This window comes from Protomyctophum parallelum (genome assembly GCF_964188405.1).
Source record: "Protomyctophum parallelum genome assembly, chromosome: 6".
NCBI classification, from domain to species: domain Eukaryota; kingdom Metazoa; phylum Chordata; class Actinopteri; order Myctophiformes; family Myctophidae; genus Protomyctophum; species Protomyctophum parallelum.
In genome coordinates, this window is record NC_139701.1 from 30175782 (window position 1) to 30199604 (window position 23823).

At 44.3% G+C, this 23823-nt stretch overlaps 1 protein-coding gene across 4 annotated transcripts in view; it reads right to left on the reverse strand.

The window, feature by feature from the left end:
* Positions 1-23823, reverse strand: part of dennd1b (DENN/MADD domain containing 1B) — a 147847-nt gene that overhangs the window by 33968 nt on the left and 90056 nt on the right. For all 4 annotated transcript variants that reach the window (XM_083766410.1, XM_083766409.1, XM_083766408.1 and 1 more), the window contains 3 exons: positions 19165-19265; positions 15388-15433; positions 11925-12026 (listed from right to left, as the gene is read on the reverse strand). In XM_083766410.1, coding sequence (XP_083622536.1) covers positions 11925-12026; positions 15388-15433; positions 19165-19265 — 249 coding nt within the window. The remainder of the gene's footprint in view (positions 1-11924; positions 12027-15387; positions 15434-19164; positions 19266-23823) is intronic.

Here is a 23823-nt window from a genome sequence, read left to right on the forward strand (position 1 = left end):
CCCTCAAAAAATGCAGATCAATTACTGTACATCTTTTAAAACATTATCACTTCTCCCTTAAACAGGTGATCACCCCCCCCCCTTTCATTCTTCATCATGTCAAGGACTTTTTTGTGCTATCCCTTTTCAACTAAGTGTTTGACTGTTGACTGATAAATTCATCGAGAGCTTTCCCTACAATAACAAACAGACAACAGAAAAGACACTAATATAGAGCCCAGAGGGACTCACTCCGCTCAAACATACTGTATGGGGTTTAAGTGATTAAATGCAGAGGACACATTCCAGGTTCAGCTACAGTATGTTCCTAGTATTCATTGTGTTTGATCACAGACATCTTCTTCCTCAACAACAGGTGATAGTAATCATCCACTTAGTAGTCGATTATCATTGATGACGACAATGGCTAATGAGCTGTCGCAATGTGTCATATTCTATGGCAAAACATGTCAGGGGAATAGCATTATGATTCATGTGCCTATATATTCTTGGAAAGTCTGACTTAACCCATTGAAACCGGAAAAGCATCTATGTGATTTTAGATTTTAGGGCTGGCTATTCAAAAATAGCAGATCAAGCTCACAGCATGTCAATAGCATTTTTGAATATTCTTTGAAGTGTTTCGAGGTCCTCCAAAAAGTGTGAGAACTACTGATTTAGAAGGCATTTGTAGAATCGGCCTCACGACCTTAATGCGTTAAACATTTGTCATACTTTTCATCCCCCAATTCATCTTTCTCCCCAATAGTCTTTTTGGCAAATTCCCTTGAACAGTGTAGGCCCTACACTACACTGTTAGGTGTAGGGCGTGGCTCCTGTCACTGCTAAAGCCCACTAGGGTGTACATACAACCACAGGCCTTCTCCCACACACTATTGTGCCCATTCTTTTCACATGACAGTGAGGAGTTTCACAGATCGAGCATGCCACGTGAGTTATACTTTGTTGTGTGCCGGTGTCCCACACCGGAAATAGCTGAAAAGAAACAAGCTCTTGTGTGCTTATTGCTCAGCTATTTCCAGGATAGGACACCGTCGTACGAATAAGTATAAATCAGGCTTAACGTGTGCAGAGAAACACACCATCTCTCCCAGCTCTGCTCCAAGTTCTACTCCCCACTGAACAGACTATAACCAGTAGGACTTGCTAGTGCAGCGACAAGGACACGATCCCCTGGCGGCTCTCCATGCACCTGCAAACACTGGCAATTGTGTTGGGCTGCAGCACCTGGCCAAGCGAGAAGAACCTCAGAGGAATCAAACGCCAGTCTTCACAATGGTGTAGACTGCCAATCCTGGCAGATCTCTGCTAGGATGAGCCCTACCTCTCTGCTAGGAGGAGCCCTACCTCTCTGCTAGGAGGAGCCCTACCTCTCTGCTAGGAGGAGCCCTACCTCTCTCTGCTAGGATGAGCCCTACCTCTCTGCTAGGAGGAGCCCTACCTCTCTCTGCTAGGAGGAGCCCTACCTCTCTGCTAGGAGGAGCCCTACCTCTCTCTGCTAGGAGGAGTACTACCTCTCTCCACCATTCTCTCTGCTAGGAGGAGCCCTACCTCTCTCTGCTAGGAGGAGCCCTACCTCTCTGCTAGGAGGAGCCCTACCTCTCTCCATCATTCTCTCTGCTAGGAGGAGCCCTACCTCTCTCCACCATTCTCTCTGCTAGGAGGAGCCCTCCTCTCTCTGCTAGGAGGAGCCCTACCTCTCTCCACCATTCTCTCTGCTAGGAGGAGCCCTACCTCTCTCTGCTAGGAGGAGCCCTACCTCTCTCCACCATTCTCTCTGCTAGGAGGAGCCCTACCTCTCTCCACCATTCTATCTGCTAGGAGGAGCCCTACCTCTCTCTGCTAGGAGGAGCCCTACCTCTCTGCTAGGAGGAGCCCTACCTCTCTGCTAGGAGGAGCCCTACCTCTCTGCTAGGAGGAGCTGCCCTACCTCTCTCCACCATTCTCTCTGCTAGGAGGAGCCCTACCTCTCTCCACCATTCTCTCTGCTAGGAGGAGCCCTACCTCTCTGCTAGGAGGAGCCCTACCTCTCTCCACCATTCTCTCTGCTAGGAGGAGCCCTACCTCTCTCCACCATTCTCTCTGTCTGTTTTGGGTTTGTGTGTGAGTAGTACGAAACAGGGCAATGGGGGAAGGGATGCAATTAACCCATTTAGGCCTGACCTCGAAATTAAAAAAAAATCTTCTAAATCCTCCAGTTTTCTGAAATGATTATTTTCACGATTTTTCAAAAATAGCAGACCTACAAGCTCGTACACTCGGTGGCGCGCTATGAGCTTGTAGATCTGCTAATTTTCAATAGCTAAAGCATAACATAATGCTAACACCAAAAGGGGTTCCCGCCCAAAATTGATTAAGGACTGTCATGACATCATTACATGACACTAGGCTGTATGGAGACACATCTTTGGACAGTGAGCACATTGAAAAGTAGCGAGGCATGTTGTGGAACTAGGTGGAAGATGATGTTATAATGTTATATAGTATAATATAATACATTACAATGTGATTGCACTGACCCTCTCAACCACACATCATTCTGAAGAGATTTCTGTCATTTGATGCTCTGCATAATCACATCATTAAAGTGTGATTGTTAATGCTAAGTGTCAATTATGTTTGCATCAGCAGTAAATCAATGGTTGCACTTGCAATTTGAAACTAAGTGTCAGGTTTTCACTGCCCCCTGGCCACAGTTGTTGTTGGCAGAGTAAGGGTATGTTGTATGGCTGAGTGGTCATTGTTTATAGATAAATCACTGACAGGCTGATTAACCACCGACACGACAGTGGACGTGGTTATTAATATTGTCAATATTGGCCAGCAACTCTACATCTGACCTCAAACCTCATTCCATTATGTTGATCTGACCCCCCATGCCAAAGCGCCAGTGCAGATACTACAGTGCAATATCCTATAATATCCTATACCCATGGTTACATTTTTACACTCAGAGTAAATGAACACTCACAACCGTATTGTGCACATGGATTGCATGCTGGAGCCGTAGTGGCTACATTAGATGGAGCTTCTAGTGTTGTGTCTGCTATTAGACTTGCTGGAAAAAGTCAGGGAGGAGACACAAAGTGTTAGCACAGCTCATTCAGAGGGCAGGAAGAGAAGAGAAGAGAAGAGAAGAGAAGAGAAGAGGGCGGCACTCAAACTAGGACAGAGACAAAACGAACAGCACTGATTCCTCTCCCCTGGGTTTTCTCTCTTTCACACTATGTCCCTGTGCTGCCATTGCAAATGCTCACAGGCATCAAACAGAAAGTTTATCACGGTTAAATTAACAAGTGTCATCTCCATATTCCACTCATTGTGCTAAACGCTTTTATGTTTATGTAAAGCTCTCTGAAATTAATATTTCATGTTTATGTGCATTTTCACCCATTTCTTTTTATTCTCGCAAATCATTAGGCTGTCTGTTTTTTCTTTCTTTTTTTCGGTCACACAAAATCAAAGTGGAGACAATGTCAGTCTAAGTGGGGGAGGCATACACCCCAAAGACTGACAGAGGATAGGGGATAGCAGAGTTGACTTTGCACACAGCAGAGTTCTTTGCACCAGCTTTGAAAGGGAAAGAAAGAGACACAGAGAGAAAGAGAGAGAGAGATGCAGTGGCAAACATTTTTTAATGAGATGGAGACACCATCGCTGGCACTTTGTTTCCTTACCGTTCGGGGGAAAGCGGCCAATAAAGCGACAAGTTCAAAGTTTCACGTATACTCCAGAGTATCAGATGGCAGAAAATGATTCTTCTTTAAAGGTGCACGGTGGTAATGAATTAGCTCATCAAAAAGGAACACCAAATATCGGAGGTACATGAAAAAGAATAAAAGAAATGTTACGTGCTAAACGATCAGTGTGACTGGATTGTGGATGCAACGGAGGAAAAGCCATTCAATTCAAGGCGGTGGCGCGGGTAGACGTGAGTTTAATAATTGTATTTTGAATGTGGCGCCTAGGCACAGTCATCAGGTATGCCACTGCGGTAATGGCTCTGTCAGACTAATTAACTATTACAGTTTGAGTGAAGCTAACGAGATACGTACAGGCATCAGAGGAAGGCCAGGCTCTACAGGTGATAACCCTATTTGGCTGTGACATTTTTTAGTGTAAAGTCACAGTGGCGGTGATGAGATCAAAGCCAGAGAGTCCCCCATTGGGTCCAATTAGAACTATAGCATTGTAAGAGGAAGGGGGGGGGGGGGGGGGGGAGTGTGTGGGATGGGGGAGGGGGAAGAGGAGGAGGAATGGTAGCAAAAAAATAATACTGTTGAGTTATGATATTCATAATCTATGCGGAGAGGACTTTCCAGTATAGGTCTGTTCCCCGTAGCTGTGATCTTTTCAATTTACATCAAGGGAGGATGGCCGGGTGGATGAAAGCGGGGCGTCCGGGACGCGCAGCCAGCGGAGGGCAGACGCGGGGCCTCATTAAGGACTGGCCCAGCCAGCCCCAAACAGGGTTTGAAGTGCATCACATAAAGAGCATGGGGTCAAAGGTCAGACACAGAACAGATCTCCATTTAACTCTCCAGCTGGAGATGGTAATTAGCAGGTGCAACGATGATCCCTGCCCGACTGTAACGGATGATACCACTGTAGGTGACACCCGGCGCTCATTGTGCACGTGGTTGTGTATGTATGTGTGTGCATGTTTGTGTGTGTTTGCGATTCTGTCCAAGCAAGTGTGTATACAGATGCTTGAAGCTCATGCTAACTGAGACACACTAACATTCTTGGATAGTCTGACAAATGCAAATATTTTGTCATAGCCGATAATAAAGGTTGGCTTGACAATACGTTCAAGAACTCTCCCAACTCCATTATGTGTACAGAATACGGGGATAGATAGATTAAAAAAAATCATATCAGCCATGGTGATTTTTATGAACTGTATTGTCACACATACTGTACAACATATCACGACTGATATCCATTCAAGTCATAGTTAAGTAACAGTTCCTAAAACAACCAACACAATATGCCACGATATATCTAAGAAATGAAGAACAATACAAAGTCAAATCAGTGTTAATGTATCCATGTGTAACTCTGGACTCTCCAGTCCAAATGGACCCGTACATATTTATACACTAAGTCAAATCAGTGTTAATGTATCCATGTGTAACTCTGGACTCTCCAGTCCAAATGGACCCGTACATATTTATACACTAAGTTAAAAACACTCTACACTATTACTGTGCTGAAGAGACTGACAGAACAGCATAACGATTTCATGTACCCAGCTTCTGAATGTAGTATATTTAGTACTGCCGTTAGCGCAAGTGTACAGTACTGCATATAAATATCCAAAATAACGACCCTGACACTCATGTTTGTGGTAAAAAATTAAATAAAAAAAATATTTGGGGAGGGGGGGGACCTCTTGCAAAAAAAGAATGTTTTGTTTAAGATGCTGTCCGGGGAGTGAAAGCCACTGGGACGCAATTAAAGAACTACAAAGAAAAAGAAATAGTTATGAAAATCTCCCACTTTCTTTTGATGTGCTGAAGTCTGAATTGTACACACACACACACACACACACACACACACACACACGAAACGATGCATGCATAGTTGCACACAAGTACATTATGTGTACAGTACAGTATAGTGTAAATGATGTGTGTATACTGTAGATCGTGAAAAAGAATAAGCTGCATACGATTACGTACACACATGCCATCGTGCACGCACATGCACACACTCTCGTAGAGGTAATGCGCACACCTCAGCATCTGCGGTGTGCTCGGCATCAATTTAAAACACATACTCGGTGTCTTTGCTACATAAATGATAGACCAATTAATCGCCGGCGGAGAAAAAAAAATGAAAGTGCTAACCCTTCAGCAAACTGTTCGTTATTTTTAGATAACTCGTCGTTTTCACCGTTTAAACCGCACAATCACATGGATTATACTAGGTTATTATTACGTTTTTGGGGAGGAGTCAAAATAAATGAATCGTCTACATCTCACCCCATGATATAATAAACGATAACTCTATGGTGTGACTGTGATTATAATAAACCATTCAATTAAGGTATTACAAGACTATGTATACAGTATACCGAGACGCACACACCTTAGAGGCACATTCCTTTACACAGGGAACTTAAGAAATTGGCACTGCCAGGTGGAAAACTTGTATGTCCAAAACTTTACTTAACAGGAATTGGGAAAAAATTACCAATCTTCCAATGGAATGGATCCAATGTAGTTATTATTTACTCACAAGCTCTTTTTAATACTTTCCATTGGTTAAATATTTATAAAAATCACTTTCAACCTGGCGTTTCTATTTTGTGCATGTCATTAAGTGAAAATGTTCCAAACTTTCAATTATTATTATAATTATTATTAATGTTATTACTACTATTATTATTAATACAAATAGCAAATAGCAACATGGTGGGAGCTTTGTAGACCGGCTATTTTGGCACGACAGTGTCACACGACAAAGCTAGAAAAGTGGGCATTAATTTTAATCATTTATGACAAAATCATAAATGAAATATGGAGATCCATGGTTTCTGTCCGACAGATGAGGAATGCATTGCAACACATTCATCAGTGGAAATTAAAAGACAGTGAGGGGGGAAAGAGAGCAAGAGGAAAAGAGGCAGAGAAGGTACTTGTGCGTGCGTGCATGCGACTGTGCGTGCGCGCGTGTGTGCATGCATGTGCGTGTGTGTGTGTGCATGCTTATTAATAGGGTTATCTCATAGCGGTGAGATACTCCCCAGTGTGGGGTTACTTTGTCAAGCTGACCTCCTATTGCATCCGAGCGGGACGAGCAGTGAGTTTTGCATACATAATTAAGTACGGCTAAATGTCACCTCTCACTTCAATAACTAACACAGTGGGTGCTGCTGCTCTCCCCTTTTTTGGGGGGACTTCTAATCCAGAGTGAACCCTGAGCACAAAGCCGCTGTCGCAAAAGAGCCGTAGCATTTAGACTGCTCCTAGCAGCAGTCTTTGAGGGCTTGTGCACGCCTGGGGAGAGCGGCCGTCTGTGCTGCACGCTTCAACGGAATTAATAAACATAATTTCCTTCTCTCATACGCCGTCCACAATAATGCTCCTAATAAAGCTAAGGACGTCCATATTTCGGTAGCTAAAAATATAAACTTGATAACACATACACGAAATACATATGCTATTAAGCATATTCCCGCTTATATCCCCTTGCGTTTAAGACTACCTGAAGGTCCTATTTGTTTATCATGTGTAGGCCTATTCTCGTCTTGTTTATTTCTTTATTTAAGTTGTATATTTTTCTATTTCTTTGTGCCCTCTTTTCTTTTTCTTGTACAGTACATCGGTCAATGTTGATTGTTTTAAATACACTTGCCAATAAATAAACTTGACTTGACTATACAGTGGGTTAAAGCACTGAGCACAGTGAAAAGTTAAATTAGCACTCAGGATTGGACAGTGTACAGTGCCCGAGGTGGAGCAACCTGGTGGAGTATTATTACAGTTAGAGGTGGTGTACAGTAGTGCTGTAGGTGGCTCCTTCACAGTAGGAGCAGAGTGGTTGAAACTTGAAATACATAAAGTCTGTTGACCCCATCGGGACACGTCTGGCAGCTGGCTGTTGCTGACCGACAAAGCAGAATACGGCGAGTAGTGAAACTTTTCTCATAAACTAGGTCTGAGTGTCAGTCAGGCTGTGTGTGCGCACATGCGTGCGTGCGCATGCATTGCGCGTGTGTGGCTGATCGATGAATGCTCCACATCAATGGAGTGTAGTAGTTGTGTCTGTCTGTGCCACGCAAGTACTGTACAGTACAGTATGTGCATGTGGGTGATTGCGTGTGTGTGTGTGGGCTTGTATGTGCGGGCTTGCAACGGGAGGGGGCTTGGGTGTGTGTGGTGGCATGCATCTGTGTGTGTGTGTGTGTGTGTGTGTGTGCCTGCCTGCTGCTGGCAGCAGATGATGATGTAGATGTTGTTTTTCTGAGACGTAAGCCCAACTCCAAATTAACGCTGCGATGTTTGATTAAGTGTGCCAGGTGATCTCGGGAGAGGCACGCTGCAGACGCAACCTCAGCCCCCTCGTTCATTTGTAAACTTCCACATGTAGGCTTGAAACACATAGGAAGTAGGAGTGCACTCCGTAAATCCCCCCTCCCGCCTCTCCCCTCTTGATTGGGGATACAAATGATCAAATGTAAAGGAGGCTAGGAGTGCATGAGTATACCGTGTCAGCATAGCAGCGAGAGGCAGAGAGGGTGGGGGTGGGGGGGCAGGAATTAGACTGTGATCTGAAAGGATAGCTCTGAAAATAAAGATGTGCCTCACCTTGAATAGAATAGAATAATACAGACAAAAAATATATATATCTTCCATCACTGGTTTGAGATCAACCAGTTAGATCGGATTAAAATATGTGTGTGTGTGTGTGTATATACTGTATGTATATATACACGTTGCTGCATATATCTGATTCCGTTGCACAGCGTTTGTCTTCAGAATGAACATGCACGGCTAATTGGCTATTCTTGGATATTGTTAATGACGAGCGCGGTAAACAGCTACGCTAACCAAAAAGCCAATTATAACTATATCAACACAACCTTCAGTGCAGAGAGAGGACCTGCATATTCGGGGGGGGGGGGGGGGGGGGGACTCCTTGATCTTCCTCGGAAAAACCATGTTGTTCTTTTTTTCCTTTATTTTAAATGAATATTTCTTTTCAGGATGCCTGTCAACATGTTGATTTGAATGATACCCAGCACAGTCCCTTTGAAAATGTATATTACTAGTAATTGCAGTAAATCTTGAAACTTTCAGCATTTATGCAAAATGTGAGAAAAAAGAAGAAAAGGAAAAATAACGATACTGAAAATAATGCAATAATAAATCATCACAGAAACATGGCTCAAATTCTGGAATAAATAGGTGTTTAATCATTTGTTGGTAAAAAAATATTATAGTCAGGTAAAAGGTTTGTTGTTTCAAAACTAAATTAAATGTGCCTTTTCTCCTGCACTTTATACTTATTTAATAAGACAAGCAGCTTGTTGTTGATAATGTAATAACTGTCATTAATGTAAACATTGATAATGAAATACATCTCTACAGATTTATGTGCATGCCATGTATGCCAAGGGAGACAAATTCAGTACAACAACACAATTAACGCACGGCCATCAACTTTGTCGCACTCAGATGCTTCTAATAAAAAGGACGCCAGAAATAGTTCTCAAAAGCTTGCCGCATCCTCTGTCAGCCCTTTACCCACTCACTCCCTTTATTTGCCTTTTTTGTCAAACGGAACCGCTACTGGCATGGTAGCATTTCTAATAGTCAATAAATCTAAAATATTATGTGTGAAATTGGGGGAAAGGGCCATTACGGGCGTGGACTAGTGGAGTCAGCATAGGGGTCCCGTCTGAGAGAGCAACGGCTAATTCAGGACAACTGTGAACTCTGAACCTGCTAAAAGCAAAGAGCACTGGTCAGATCGGCCCGGTAATACAGTCCACATGTACCCACAGCCTCCACCGGCACAATTAGGTGGATCTCTAAAGACTCACTTAAATCAATATCAGAGTGCAATTTTTTCCCTCTTACGGAGACTTAACTTGAAACATGCACAAGAAACATTGCCTGCGGCCTTTAACTTTTATTACGTTTTTACGCTTTCTATTGAGAGAGCCAGAGGGAGCGGTGTGGGGCTTTTTGGAGTGTGAATAACCAAGAACGCGCAGGTCTTGTTTGCTTTCAGCTTCACACTGAATAAAGCCGGAGTGTTAAGTAGCCAATGTTACCGTGAGAACTGGGGGAAGAAATGAGCAGTGGATTCTACCGGCTACGGGGAACGACGCGCGGCAAACACGGCCTAGTCAGAGGAAGCGCTCAACATTAATTAAGATTTTCAGGCCTCAGTCTGACAAACTGAGCAATGCCTCAAACATCTCCTTGTGTGTAAACACAAACATCAAATGCCACGTGGCACGTCCTCATCACTAACGAGCGAACTAACAAGGGACCTGGAATTCCACTCAATTAGTACCTGCGCTCTATCCTTATTAATCTACTACCCCCGGTGAAAAGATAACAGGAGACGAAATATGAAAATGAATGGGGGGGGGGGAACACAAAAAAGGAAGAAAACAATTTGTTACAATAAATATATTAATGCTGGTGACGTTTCTGTTTCAGGTGGTGTAATTTGACATGATATGCGGGGTATGTTCTATCATTAGTCAGTGAAAAATGGTGAGAAGAGGGGGGCTTGGGGGGGGGGGTGGGGGGGATCAAAGCAAGAAAGCTCTGAGGCTGCCACTTAATTTATCACACGGCAAAGACAAAGGCTTTCTCTCTCTGCCTCTGTCGCTTTTCAAAAGCCCTGGCTCCTATTTTATGACAAACTCAGTTTGCAATTTAATTTAGGATTTGAGTCCCAAGGCGCAGTAAAGTACACAATCAGGCAGGCAGGCAGCGAGAGAAAAGGTAGCCGGGCAGGCGGGCGGGCAAACAGGCGAGGTAGAATGAGCCCGTGTTGGCAGTAAAGTAGTGTGTGACTGTTACAAGCAGGCAGACAGACTTCATGACAATCACACAGGCAGCTGGCGCTGAGCTAAGGTGGCACATAAACACAACCCAACAGGCAACAGAAAGATAGGCAGTAAGCAGCATATACAGCGGCGGGCGAGCGAGCAAGGCATTAAGAAGACAGTCACAGGGAAGACAGACAGCGTTGGGCCGATGAAGGCTGAGTGGAAACACAGGGAGGAGTGGGTTATGTCTCCCCGAGGTGAGCTGGAGAGCAACGAGTAGGGAGCTGGACCAGGACTGGCTGCAGGCCTAAATACTATAAGTTAGAGTTTAAATAACACCCTGGATTTCCCAGTGTAGGGTCTTGGTCTCCCAGTATGAGTGTAACCACAGCCTCAGCAGGGTTTCAATGCCTTGCAGAGGAGCTTTAATAACCCCCCCCCCCACCTCACACACACACACACACACACACACACACACACACACACACACACACACACACACACACACAACTGGAGAACGGCTAAACAAACAGATTCCTGCATCTACAAAGAGAGGGATGACAAGCACGCACGCACGTGTGTGTGTGTGTGTGTGTGTGTGTGTGTGTGTGTGTGACCCTGACACTGTGGCGACGCTTCCTGTTGCACTGACCGGCATCAGCCCTCCATTAATTAAAGAGACGCTGGCAGGTGGCTTCACTGCCCACACTGGTAATTGGCTTCTTTCCTCTCTCTCTCTCTATCTCTCTCTCTCTCTCTCTCTCTCTCTCAAAACTCACCCATCGGTGCATTTTCTTTTTCTCCCTACCCCTCGCCCACCCCCCCCCCCCCCCCCCCCCCCCCCCTTCCAAACCTCCAACTTGCAGACAGTGGGCAGACAGGCTCCGTGAAATAATGATTAGAATGGATGGAGATGAAGGGGGAAGGCAAGAAGCACATGGGTTTTTTTTTCCTTACTTTTTTAATACCCACAAGCCTCTCTGATGGTCGGGGGAACGCCACTCGCCTTCGGGGGACGTCACACGAGGCGACGGGAGTTTACTTTAGACGGAGGCAATCTGAGGAGCTGCTACTGCAGCCATTAATGATGAGGGGAGGGGACAGAACGCCGCTTTGACAAGCTTCTGCACATGTGTGTGCGCGTCTGCACAACGTGTGCACGCATTTGAGTGTGTGTGTGTGCGGCGCCGTGCATGTGAGAAGGTGAAAGGGCAAGAGAATGTGCATTTGTGTAAGTGAGAAGAGGTGTGAAAACGAGGAAAAAACGAACTGTGTGTGTACAATATAATGAGACATAAAAATATGAATTGCTTCAGAAGGCGTGTGTGGGGAAACTGGGCATGTGTGCGGGCACGCGCGTGCGCACGTGTGTATGCGTGTGTTTGTGTGTGTGTTTAGAACTCACCACATCACTGGGCAGGTTGTGCAGGTCATCAGTGGGGCTCTCCAGAGTGTTGGTGTCCATGTTCAGAATAACCACATCCTCCAGCGAACGACCACGCACTCTCTGTGACACCAAGCAACACACAGCACGGCTCTCATATTAGAACACCCATCACAGTTGTTACAAAAATACATCCTCCACATCCTCGCACAACTTAATTGAACTATGTTCACACCGTCGTCACTATTTTGGTCATGTCATTACAGGCAAAATGTTCCAATAATGTCAAAGATTTAGTTTTTTCCAAATGTGTCATGAGCTTGGAAATAAGCTATTTTCACGATTCTTCAGACAACAACGCACAGTATGTACTGTAGGTATGGCTTGTGTAAGTGATTAAAAATAGATATTTAATTTAAATTAAATTCTGTTATTGTCATTGAAGATGACACAAAACAATGGTGCAACTCATTGAATGCACTAGAAATAGAAAATAATAGAAAAATAGAAAAACTAAATGTACAACAATGTACAGATGTAAATTGTAAGACTAAAGGTGCATTGTCATGCTCTCAGTCTAGCTGGGGATAAACTCGTAAGAAATCATCACAAGTTTTTGAATTTTGGCGTGGTGTTAGGTATGGGTACCGGTATATGGTTTTCAAAAGCTGTGCAAACGAGTTGGGCACGCCCCCCAAGTGGTCTCAATCAATCAATCAATCTTTATTTCAGACCCAGGGAGATCCATATCACAAACACAATATAACAGGAAATATAAAGTAAAAATAAAGATGAAAAAAAAAAGAAAATGCACATATCCCACACTGTCTGTTTGCACTGACTCAAATATTAGATAAGTATGGCCTGGGCCGTGGATCAGCGGTCCAGGCACCTTGGCCGGTAGTCCGAGTCTGGCAGTGTGCCACGGGTTCGGCTCCCGATCCAGACGGCATTTACTGCATGTCACCCCCCTATGTCTCTCCCCCATTTCCTGTCTGTCCCTCTATAAAAATAAATAAATAAAGGTGAAAGCCGCAAAAAATGAAACCATTAAGATATATGTATATTATACCTATATAGGTATCTATAGGTATGGTTGAAAACCCAGGGTCCATATACTGTATGGAGCTGGCCTGTTCTGAGCCTGAAAGAGAATAAAATCCACACTCTCAGTCGTAGTAAGAGTCTTGTTTAATAATGGAGATGATCCGCAGCAGCAGTCAAACCAGACAAACGCGTTTCGGCGTGCAGGCCATCGTCAGTGTCAGAATTCTGTTCTGAGTCTGACCTCACAACACTCCATATTTGGGCATGCCCGACACAGAGCTGGCCTGTTCTGACCTCACAACACTCCATATTTGGGCATGCCCGACACAGAGCTGGCCTGTTCTGACCTCACAACACTCCATATTTGGGCATGCCCGACACAGAGCTGGCCTGTTCTGACATCACAACACTCCATATTTGGGCATGCCCGACACAGAGCTGGCCTGTTCTGACCTCACAACATTCCGTATTTGGGCATGCCCGACACAGAGCTGGCCTGTTCTGACATCACAACACTCCATATTTGGGCATGCCCGACACAGAGCTGGCCTGTTCTGACATCACAACACTCCATATTTGGGCATGGCTGACACAGAACTCCATACAGTATATAGGAATAAAGGGACACGGAGAGACAAATACAGAAATCTGACATCATTCTGACGTCGGGCATAGAAGGGACAGAGACATAATATCTGGGTGGGGCATTCATTTCCAACTTGCATCATTCAAGTAAGCCAGTGCCCAACGGGCACCGCCGTAGAGGCCCCACGGGCACCTCTCTAGTTTATAATAAAAAACATCAAGTTAACCTCATCTAGTGTTAATGTGACATTTGTCTTTATTTGGCACTTAAATTATACTACACTGACCGCGGTCCAGCATGGGTCTGTACTTCATCGTCTACTGCCTCCTTTTTCGCCTCTGCGCCAAATCTATTCTACAAGCTCTCTATGTGTCGCAATGTGTTGCTATCATGACATGCCTAGAATAGGGTGACGCTGGGGTTCATGTGGTAGTCAATGTGTGTGGTTGTTCCCCAGGTGCAGCAGGTGGGCCATCACACACACACACGTGAACCACGGCGGTCACATTTAAAAAACACAACTCGTCATCACGCACCTTTACGCCGCCAACAATGAAAAATGGGGCGCGGGGAAGAAAAATATTAGAACATCTTTACTGTAACGCACGCATTTCTGAGAAATGAAAAATGGCACGCAGGGGAGAAAAACACTCACGGTGCGGCGACATATATATATTTTTTTCAGCACTCATGCATCAACAACAACAACGCTGCTGTGCTGCCGCTGTGCGATGCAGTGTGCATCCTGATGGCAACAAATTCAACAATTATTTCAGTGTGGTGCAGAATGCAGGCAGGTGTGTGTGTGTGTGGGGGGGGGGGGGGCAGGGGGGAAGTTGCACAGCAGAGTGTGTGAGAATTTCTAGTTTGTCACTTTGGTGACAGCCTGTGCTGCTAAGACTCACATGCTGATCTGGACTAATTATGTAGTGGCGGAAAGAGGGGACTGTCACGAATGGAGAGTGTGATAAATACTGCCACTGCCACTACTGTCAGGCAAAAACCACACACACACACACACACACACGTCAACATATATGTGCACAGTATGAGTATGCACTTACCCATGTGCGCAAACACACACACACATGTACTGCACAGGCGCAGGCGCAGGCACACACACACACACACACACACACACACACACACAGTGATGATCTACACCCCCAACCAACAAACTGGCTTTCAACAATGAAGCAGAAAGGCTCTTTGTTTGCAAATGCCTTTTCTTTCCTGTTTGGCGGTGTCTTTTATCCTGCTGGTAAAGAATGCACAGAAGGAAGAGGGGGGGAAACCATTCTGTCCATATTATTTTACATTTGGTTCAGAGTGCTGCGACGTGAAATATGGCTTCGTTAAAACTCCCATTGCTTCTGACTGGATTCCGGAGCAGCGTTTTACTACGTCAATGACAGGAAGATAGCGGATCACATGTGTCTGATCATGGAGGAAGCAATATTCACGTTTTTGTTTAATGTACATCGACGGAACCCAAACTCAAAATACTTTCTCTCCTCTCCCTACTTATCTTTCTCCCCGGACACCTACTGCAAATTATCCGTGAATATTTTATCAAATTTGAAGTTAATCTAGAGACCAAAATAAACCAACATTTGTGCCTATGTATGGTTATATTTGAAGGAAAATGTTCACCCACACAAAGAATCAGATAATTAGACAAAATAAAATTAGACATGCACACACACACACACACACACACACACACACACACACACACACACACACACACACACACACACACACACACACACACACACACACACACACACACACACACACACACACACACACACACACACACACACACACACACACACAGATCTAACATACCTCGAGTAGACTCAGATGAACTCCTACCAAGTATGGCATGGGGGCACTGTGGAGGAAGAGATGAAAGCCAAGCCATTAGCAATATCACTAATGAGGACTAAATTCAGTTAAATCATCTCCTTAATAACAAGTCGTTTAGTAGCCTAGCCCGACGTGTCACAATTTACACTCCCAAATGAATAAAAACAAAAAGAACCACAAGGAATATCGGAGCATATTAAAAGGTAAAACATCCTGTAATGAGCATTGTTATTTTTGCAACAGTTACATTATACAATTGTTTTTTTCTTTGTTCCCGGTCTAACAGTAGGCGTGCTGTGCAACGAGCTACACACATAGGCTGAAAAGCATATATGGTCCATATGTTGCTCCCTCCTCTAAGCCAGTCGCAATATGGCATGGAACGCCTGCTGGGTCCAACTTTAAAGACTGAAAACACCATTAGATCAACTGGTGAGTGGAAGCAGGCCAGTAACATGGAGGCTGTGATCCCGTCTATCTGCGATGAAGACTTAAAAGACTGTAGCAAACAGAATAAAGTCCCTACAGGACCGCTTGTTACACACAGTGAAATGATCAGTGTTAATGGATTAATTAACACTGATTATGTCACTGTGGAGGACATGATTTTGCCATTCATTCTGAACCTTTAAGACATTTCATGAAGGCGTATACCACCTGATTCAGTGCAAAAAAAATATCCTGAATTGTAAACACCATCTACTACTGTAGTAGCACTACTACTATTACCTATATTAATTTATTACTGCTACTAATAATAATTGTCATTGTCATTATTTAACAGTTAATGTATTGGCAATGAAAGTGTAGAACCACTTGGAATTTCAGGGAATGCATGGGCTCTATAGGAATAATCAAATTTACTACTATATGCATGTTTGTGCGCGCGTGTGTTTTAATTATTATTATTCCACTTTCCACAGTGATACCTTACCTTATATGTCGTCTGTACGTTTATCTCTGTACTTTATCTCCATCATATCATGTGATCTTGTGTTTCATAGTTTTTTATCAGAATGTGTAAAACCAGCAGGACACACAACACACTGGCATGTCCTTCAAGCCCTGTATCTGCTCAGATCCAAAGAAAGGAGGCACTGATAAACAGGCAGCTGTGGAGCAGCGACACGAGCAATCTGGCCGCCCGCTACGCTTGTACAGTATGAGAAGCCGCTTTCACAATCATGAAGGCGTAATCGCGTTAGCTCTCTGCAGTGAAACAACCAGCAGGCCTGTAGCTGCGTCTCTGCACTGTACCCCACATCGACCTCTGCCTTTTATATGATCCTCTGTGGCACCAAGAGAAACACGTGTACACACACACACACACACACACACACACACACACACACACACACACACACACACACACACACACGTCTAAATCTAATTGCGCTACCTAATGTAGGACACCCCCCCCTGATCGAATAAGATAGCGATGAGTCTTCACAGCGTGTTGAAAATCACATTGTATTGACAGTGATGAACGGCTACTTAACCACTTAAACCCTATATTCTTCGTTGACCGCCGTCCCACAGGGCTCTATCATTTGTCCAAATCTTTTTTCCTCTAAACCAAATCGCTTTGCTGAAAATAGCCAATCTACAAACGCGCCACAATGCGCTGTGAGCTTGCAGATCGGCTATTATTGCCAAAGGTCCATGTGTTTTTGCAGAATGTTCAACTATTCTGACATGCCCAGAATAGGGACTAGTGTTCATGTAGTTAAGGCAGATGTATCCCTTCACAGTAAGATACTGTATTAGCCGTCAGCACAGAATCAACACAAAGCCTGACCATTTGTTTTGTGTGCACTCTATGATCCCATTTCTGTAAATCACATTTGGTCTATTTGTTTTGATTTTTCCTTTCTTTTCTTAAATATGGCGAGCATTTGAAGTCGGGCATGGTGCATGTGGATTTGTAGACGAGCCGTCGCTCTCACGCTCCCTTCGGCTTCAATCATGTCCATTCAGATTTGGTGGATTTGCGTTGGATGGATGGTAATGAACCCCTGAGAGGGCTGAGACGAGGAGAACTTTGGTTTGCTGCAATGCAATGAAATATGGAGGAAGGTGATCGGGCCTGTTCATTACATGGAGCGGCCACACAGGAGAGGGAGGCGATCGGGCCTGTTCATTACATAGAGCGGCCACACAGGAGAGGGAGGTGGAGGAGCGCGTGAGAAATCGTGAGAACCACCAGAAGAGCTGGTGGGAGAACTCGCGAGCAACGCGAGAACATTTGTGTGCACACATCCACAGTAATGTATAAGCTGTGTAAGTGTAGTGTAGCACACTTAACACTACACCTGTGTGTGTGTGTGTGTGTGTGTGTGTGTGTGTGTGTGTGTGTGTGTGTGTGTGTGTGTGTGTGTGTGTGTGTGCACGCTTGCGCATGCGCATATGTGTAGCTGTGGCTGTTTGTCTGTCACCTGAGAATTGACGATTCAAGTAGTCAGTCTTAGACCCTTCAGTCAATAGAGATTATTTGATTCAAGCAGTGTTTATTTTGTGTGTGTTTTGTTGCCTGTTGATTCCACACTGGCATCAAGTTAGTTACTAGTTAGAAATAGTACTAATAACTATCATACAAGTTTCCAATAGGGTTAATAGAAGTGACTCGACGTGACTAGAGGTTTAGAAGCTAGCTTCTATTGAAGCTATCTTGATTCTTGACGCTAGGTTGAAGTAAAAAACAACGGATTTGGCAAAACTTCCTATTTACGACATGAAAACCACTGTACACAATTTACAATAGGACTTTGGAAGACCACTCTTTGGACCTTCGTAGCGGTAGGCGAGTCGTGCTCATGCTGGCGACAGTAGCGTTGCGCTGCAGAACTAACTATACTACACAATTACCACAATTAAGGCCTTGGACGTGTATACATTATACAGTATATATAAAAAATCCTTGCTGTTTCGAGCATGCACGCTGCTGTCCACTTCCTTGTTTACGGCTCAGAAAGAATGACTTGTATCTCCTAATCTAGGGAACTCTCCATGGTTTTAACCAGATGGGCAATGTTCTGTCTTAATTTCTGACTTCAGCATGCCTCTCGTTTGGAATATTACACTTCTAGAGAGACTTTAGTGTGACCAGCGCAAGGTAAGAATGGAAGATTATGTCTCCCGGTTTTTGGGGGGGGCGGGGCTAAAATCTCCCAAATCTGCTATATTTTGAAAGATGCTGGCGGCATCCAAATTGTTAAAATAAACCGTCTGCCGTCATGTTGTCCTAGCAGATGTATTCATTTTAAGGCTATGTTGCACTTGACTATGTAACATGGTCTAAATGAACACTGAAATTATTGCAAAATGCAAATGTACAATTTTGTCACAAAATCTTTATACTTTATATAAAATGAATAGTCGAGCCAATTAAATTCTGAGCCGGGTACAGCCGTGTGTGTGTGTGTGTGTCCAGTATTACTAGCAGTAGTCCAGAAGATGCGGGGGCAGCCCAGGGATGAAGATGTGTTGTGTGTGTGTGTGTGTGTCCAGTATTACCAGCAGTAGTCCAGGAGATGCGGGGGCAGCACAGGGATGAAGATGTGTTGTGTGTGTGTGTGTGTGTGTCCAGTATTACCAGCAGTAGTCCAGGAGATGCGGGGGCAGCACAGGGATGAAGATGTGTTGTGTGTGTGTGTGTGTGTGTGTCCAGTATTACCAGCAGTAGTCCAGGAGATGCGGGGGCAGCACAGGGATGAAGATGTGTTGTGTGTGTGTGTGTGTGTGTGTGTCCAGTATTACCAGCAGTAGTCCAGGAGATGCGGGGGCAGCACAGGGATGAAGATGTGTTGCCAGTGCATAGGAAACAGCATGGCGGCTGCACCGTGGACGCAGGCAGTTAACTGCAAGGACACACACACACACACACACAGGACAAGATCAAAGTTAAACACACATACACACACGACCGCTAACAAGCACGCACACGTCTATTGTATAGTATGTCTATTGTATATTATGTGATGGGTTTCAAACGTGAGCTACAGTATGTGAGCTGGCCTTACTGTAGGTAAACCTCCTGAAAAAGAAAAATGGTGAAAGGAGATATAATAAACGTCGCCCCTCGTGCCTGTTCCTGCTTCCGCCTACAATGCAGGTTTGATATCAGTTTGAAATAACACAAATCTGCTTTATTTCTTTGCAGTAATGATTGCCAAACATGGAGTTGGTCTTGAGCATCCGATCAGATGTTACACAATTACACAATGACATGTGTGATAGCGTTGTTGTGTTGTGCTGTGCTGAACACACACATACCACCATAGAAGACGAGAAGAAACAGGTTGAAAGGTATTAATGAGACTCTGGACATGAACCTGTTTTAACCTGAGGGCAATAACATAAAGAGAGATAACATACTGTACAGAGAGAAAGAGAGGGAAAGAGTTTAGAGTGAAAAGAGGCTGAGCTTGCAAGCAAGCAAGCAAGAAAGAAAAGAAGATAGCTACTTATTTGGCAGTGGTGGGTCACCACATGAATACTATTACTACTACCACTGCTAATCCAATACTTCAAATGGAAAGTAGAATATGTAATCTACTGTTGGCTAGACTCAACACAAAAATAAACTAAAAATAAACTCACAAGAATCATTATAAGTTTTCAATGTAGAAAAGTTTTCATGTTCAAACACCAAGCAAAAACAAAGACGCACATGGAACTAAAACCCCCCACCATGCCAATGTACATTGCATTTACAGCAGAGAACTCTGGAATAATTAACCTCATTTACACAGTACACACAGAGAATGAAGAACTATCACATAAAGATCAGCCATCAGCGTTCAAAGGAGCAATGTCAGGCTGAGATGAAACTGGTGCAGCAAATAAAAGTCACTGTCTCCCATTGTCTTTAAGTATACGTCTCTTTTGACAACCATACACACAGCCGAGCCATAGTAATGTAATGACCTGCTGCACACACATGCATGCACACGCACGGACCCACACATCAGGAAAAAGAGAGGCGTTAGCTCATCCTCCAGATTAAAATAACATGATTAAATATGGAAAGAGAACAGAGGTCTGGGAGATCCGGTGGGACTTCATTAGGGCAAATTGCCAAAGAATGAAACATGAGTTAGCCAAGAGAGACTGCGGGCTGGGCCAATACCGCCGGGACCCTGGAGCAGCAGCCGCTGTTATACCACCACGGCTTCACACTCAATGTGTGAAGCGCACACACACACACACACACACACACACACACACACACACACACACACACACACACACACACGAGACCCCCGGCTCACTGACACACACAATGTCACAATTGACCGGCCAAAAGCGACCACGCTTGGCGACTCAAAAAAACCCACCCCTGCCAGAAAATGAGAAAGAAGATGAGGGGCCCCACCTGTCCCTCATGACCCCCCCCCCCCCCCCCCCCAAAAAAAATATATATATATAAAAAAAATAACACATCAAGCACCAACATCTGAAAAGCTTAAAATAAAGTGTGTGTGTGTGTGTGCCCCCACTGTCCACGTGCCCCGCACCCTGTGTTTGTTTTAACTGCATTCATTTTTCACATCGGCTGGAGAAAAAGAAACTCAAGCAATGATCTTTTTTTTATTGTCTCCCTGCAATCTCTCATAAAAACCCATTCCCACAATAGTTAAGACTTAATCAACATTTAATTGGTGTCTTGCTCCGTGTATATCTGCATATGCATATTTCCTGCTGCCTGCCGTCTTCAAATGAAACAACAATGGCACGCTCCTGTCAGGATTAATTTGCTGGCAAACTGTTTGTGGGTATTCTTTTTTCTCTCCTTCCCTTCATTCTGAAAATAAATCAATGCTATGAATATTAATGTGTGAAATTGTAGCACTTGGCGAAAGGCTATTGTACTTATCGAGGACTTCTCTCTGTTCTGAGCTGATGACGAAGGCACTGAAATAGTGATGAAGGGAGGTCAATGGCCAGACTCCAAAAGTCATAAAGTAAAAGTGCACACACACAAATTTGCATCGACTATGCTGGCACACGCACATCTACATGTATGCAGTCCTATACCAATAACAAATGTGCACACACACACACACACACACACACACACACACGTCGGTGGTGCACTCAACCCAGCAGTGTTCTAACAGACCAGTGGTATCTCCTCTGGGAGAAGGACAGGAACCACTCTGTGGTACCAGGAGGTAATGGCACAGAACACCTCTCTAACCTACTCCAATTATCTCCACCAGGCCTCAAGGTGAGCCCCCAACTGGCATGATTTACTCTCAGGTTGAAAGGCCTCTCTCTCTCCCTCTCTCTCTCTGGCTTGGGGGAGTACTGCAGGTTGAGATGGCGTGCACAGTTAACTGAAACTAAGATAATAATTTAGAAAACAAATCTAAACTTTTTTCTTTTTTTTCACCCATGCCCTCTCCAAAGTGGAGGTGATGTGTGGGTGAGGAGGTAACTTTTATAGGAGGCAACTACAGAGGAATAGCTCACATATTTCCCTCTGATATCCCACTAAAAATAAAACCCCTGCGTCCTTGGTTCAGCTTTCACAAACAGACGGAGAGGAAAAAAGTACAAGAAGACCATATAGGAAGGAAAAAATGAAAGAGAAATTTGTTATCAAGGACCCCCCTACCACTCCCCCCTCTTTTCTTCTGCTCCACATGAGAGCGGGTCGCGAGAGGCTAAGGCTGATAAAATATTTGCCAGCCTGATAAATAATAGATGAGTGGAGCCAAATGGCTTACACGCTCCACAAAAGACCTGGGTGCTTAATATTCCATTCAATGGAGAATCACAGATACAGTCCCCAAGAACAAATACAGGATTAGGTCTGCTTTAGGTGCTGGTCCAGTCCTCTGGGACAGGGGCTCTGCCCGGTAATGAGGGGCTGCCTGCCTCTCTCAGTGTGTGTGTGTGTGTGTGTGTGTGTGCACATGCGTGTGTCATGCCCCGTCCTCTGAGAGAGGCTAACCGATTATACAGCGACAGCCTGCATCAAAAAGCAACCCAGGTCTTTGGTTCTGCCCTGAGAGCTTTCCTAACGCTCGGCAGCTCAGATAGAAAGATGCCACACTGACACTGGCTTTCCCTGATCCCCTCAATGGAGCTAAAGGTCAGAGGGACAGACGGACAGGAATACAGAGGACAGAGGGACAGATAGAGTGAGGGAAAGAGAGAAAGAGTGAGAGAGAGTGACACAGGAGAGAGGAAAGAATGAATTGCCAGGGTACAAGTTGCTGTAAACGGGAAGAATGGGAAACTTGGGAATGAGTTTGAATCACTACAGTGTAGGATTCCAAGGAATTATGGCCTTCGGTCATCCAAAGACACCGCTAGCCGACCATCGAAGTTCTGATCATGACCGTCATGTTCGTCTGCCTTTAACTTATTCAGATCAGCTCATCCCTGCCCTGATAACACCTGCCACGGTAGCCATGGGACGACCTTCTATCAGTGGTGTCTCATGAATGAAAGACGACCCAACACAGACCTCTAACATTATAGACTACTTCTTCCCAATGTTCAAAAGCATTTAAAAGCAGTGCTAAGAGGCTGAGCTTCATCAGGAACTGTGTGACACGTTCCAACTCCAACCAGACAATGTCTTGCTGTTAAGGTGATTTATTAACACAAAAAAATAAGATCCAAAAATGTTGTACAGAAAATGTTATGAATGATACTGAATGCAAAACATAAACCTAGGAGGCAAACATATTGAGCCTAGTCCAAGACAAACAACAAGACCTCAGCCATCTCCACTTCTCTAGTTTACTAGTGAAGTAGCTGGCTGCCGCTTCAGGAGAGTCTATTATTTCCAATGGAAGAGTGGACGTGAACACAGCTTATGAACCATTCTTTAGCCCCATGGTCACTAAATATTGGACCCGATCGTCACAAGCCACACAATCCTCCCATGATACTAAAATGTATTTATTTATTTTCAGAGAGACAAATCATGAGAAAATCTTTTTGAGAAATCATGAGAAAATACCTTTCTCTTTCCCCTCTTCGCCCACTTAGGAGATTCATTTTGTGTACCATTTCGCCTCTAGTGGCTCCAATTGGGATGGACCATCTTCCTAAATTAACCATCTTTGGCCTAGCTCACCCCCCTTCACTTACTGAATGCCCGAGACGCACACCTGACAAACTAAAGATAATGAGGAGACACACAGCAGGAGTAAATCAATCAAATAGGAAGTGAGACATCAAAACAAAGCGTGGGAAAAACCAAACAAAAATAAGATCAGCACAAGAAAAATATACATTTTGTCTCCTACAAACATACTTAACCAGTAGAATCCTAGCGTCCCAAATATTGTGTGCATGTCACTCATAATACAGAAGGTGAACATGCAACAAAAATAGCATGTCAGCTAGCTCACAATGTGTCACGTTGAGATGTGATGCAAGCTTGTAGAGATTTTC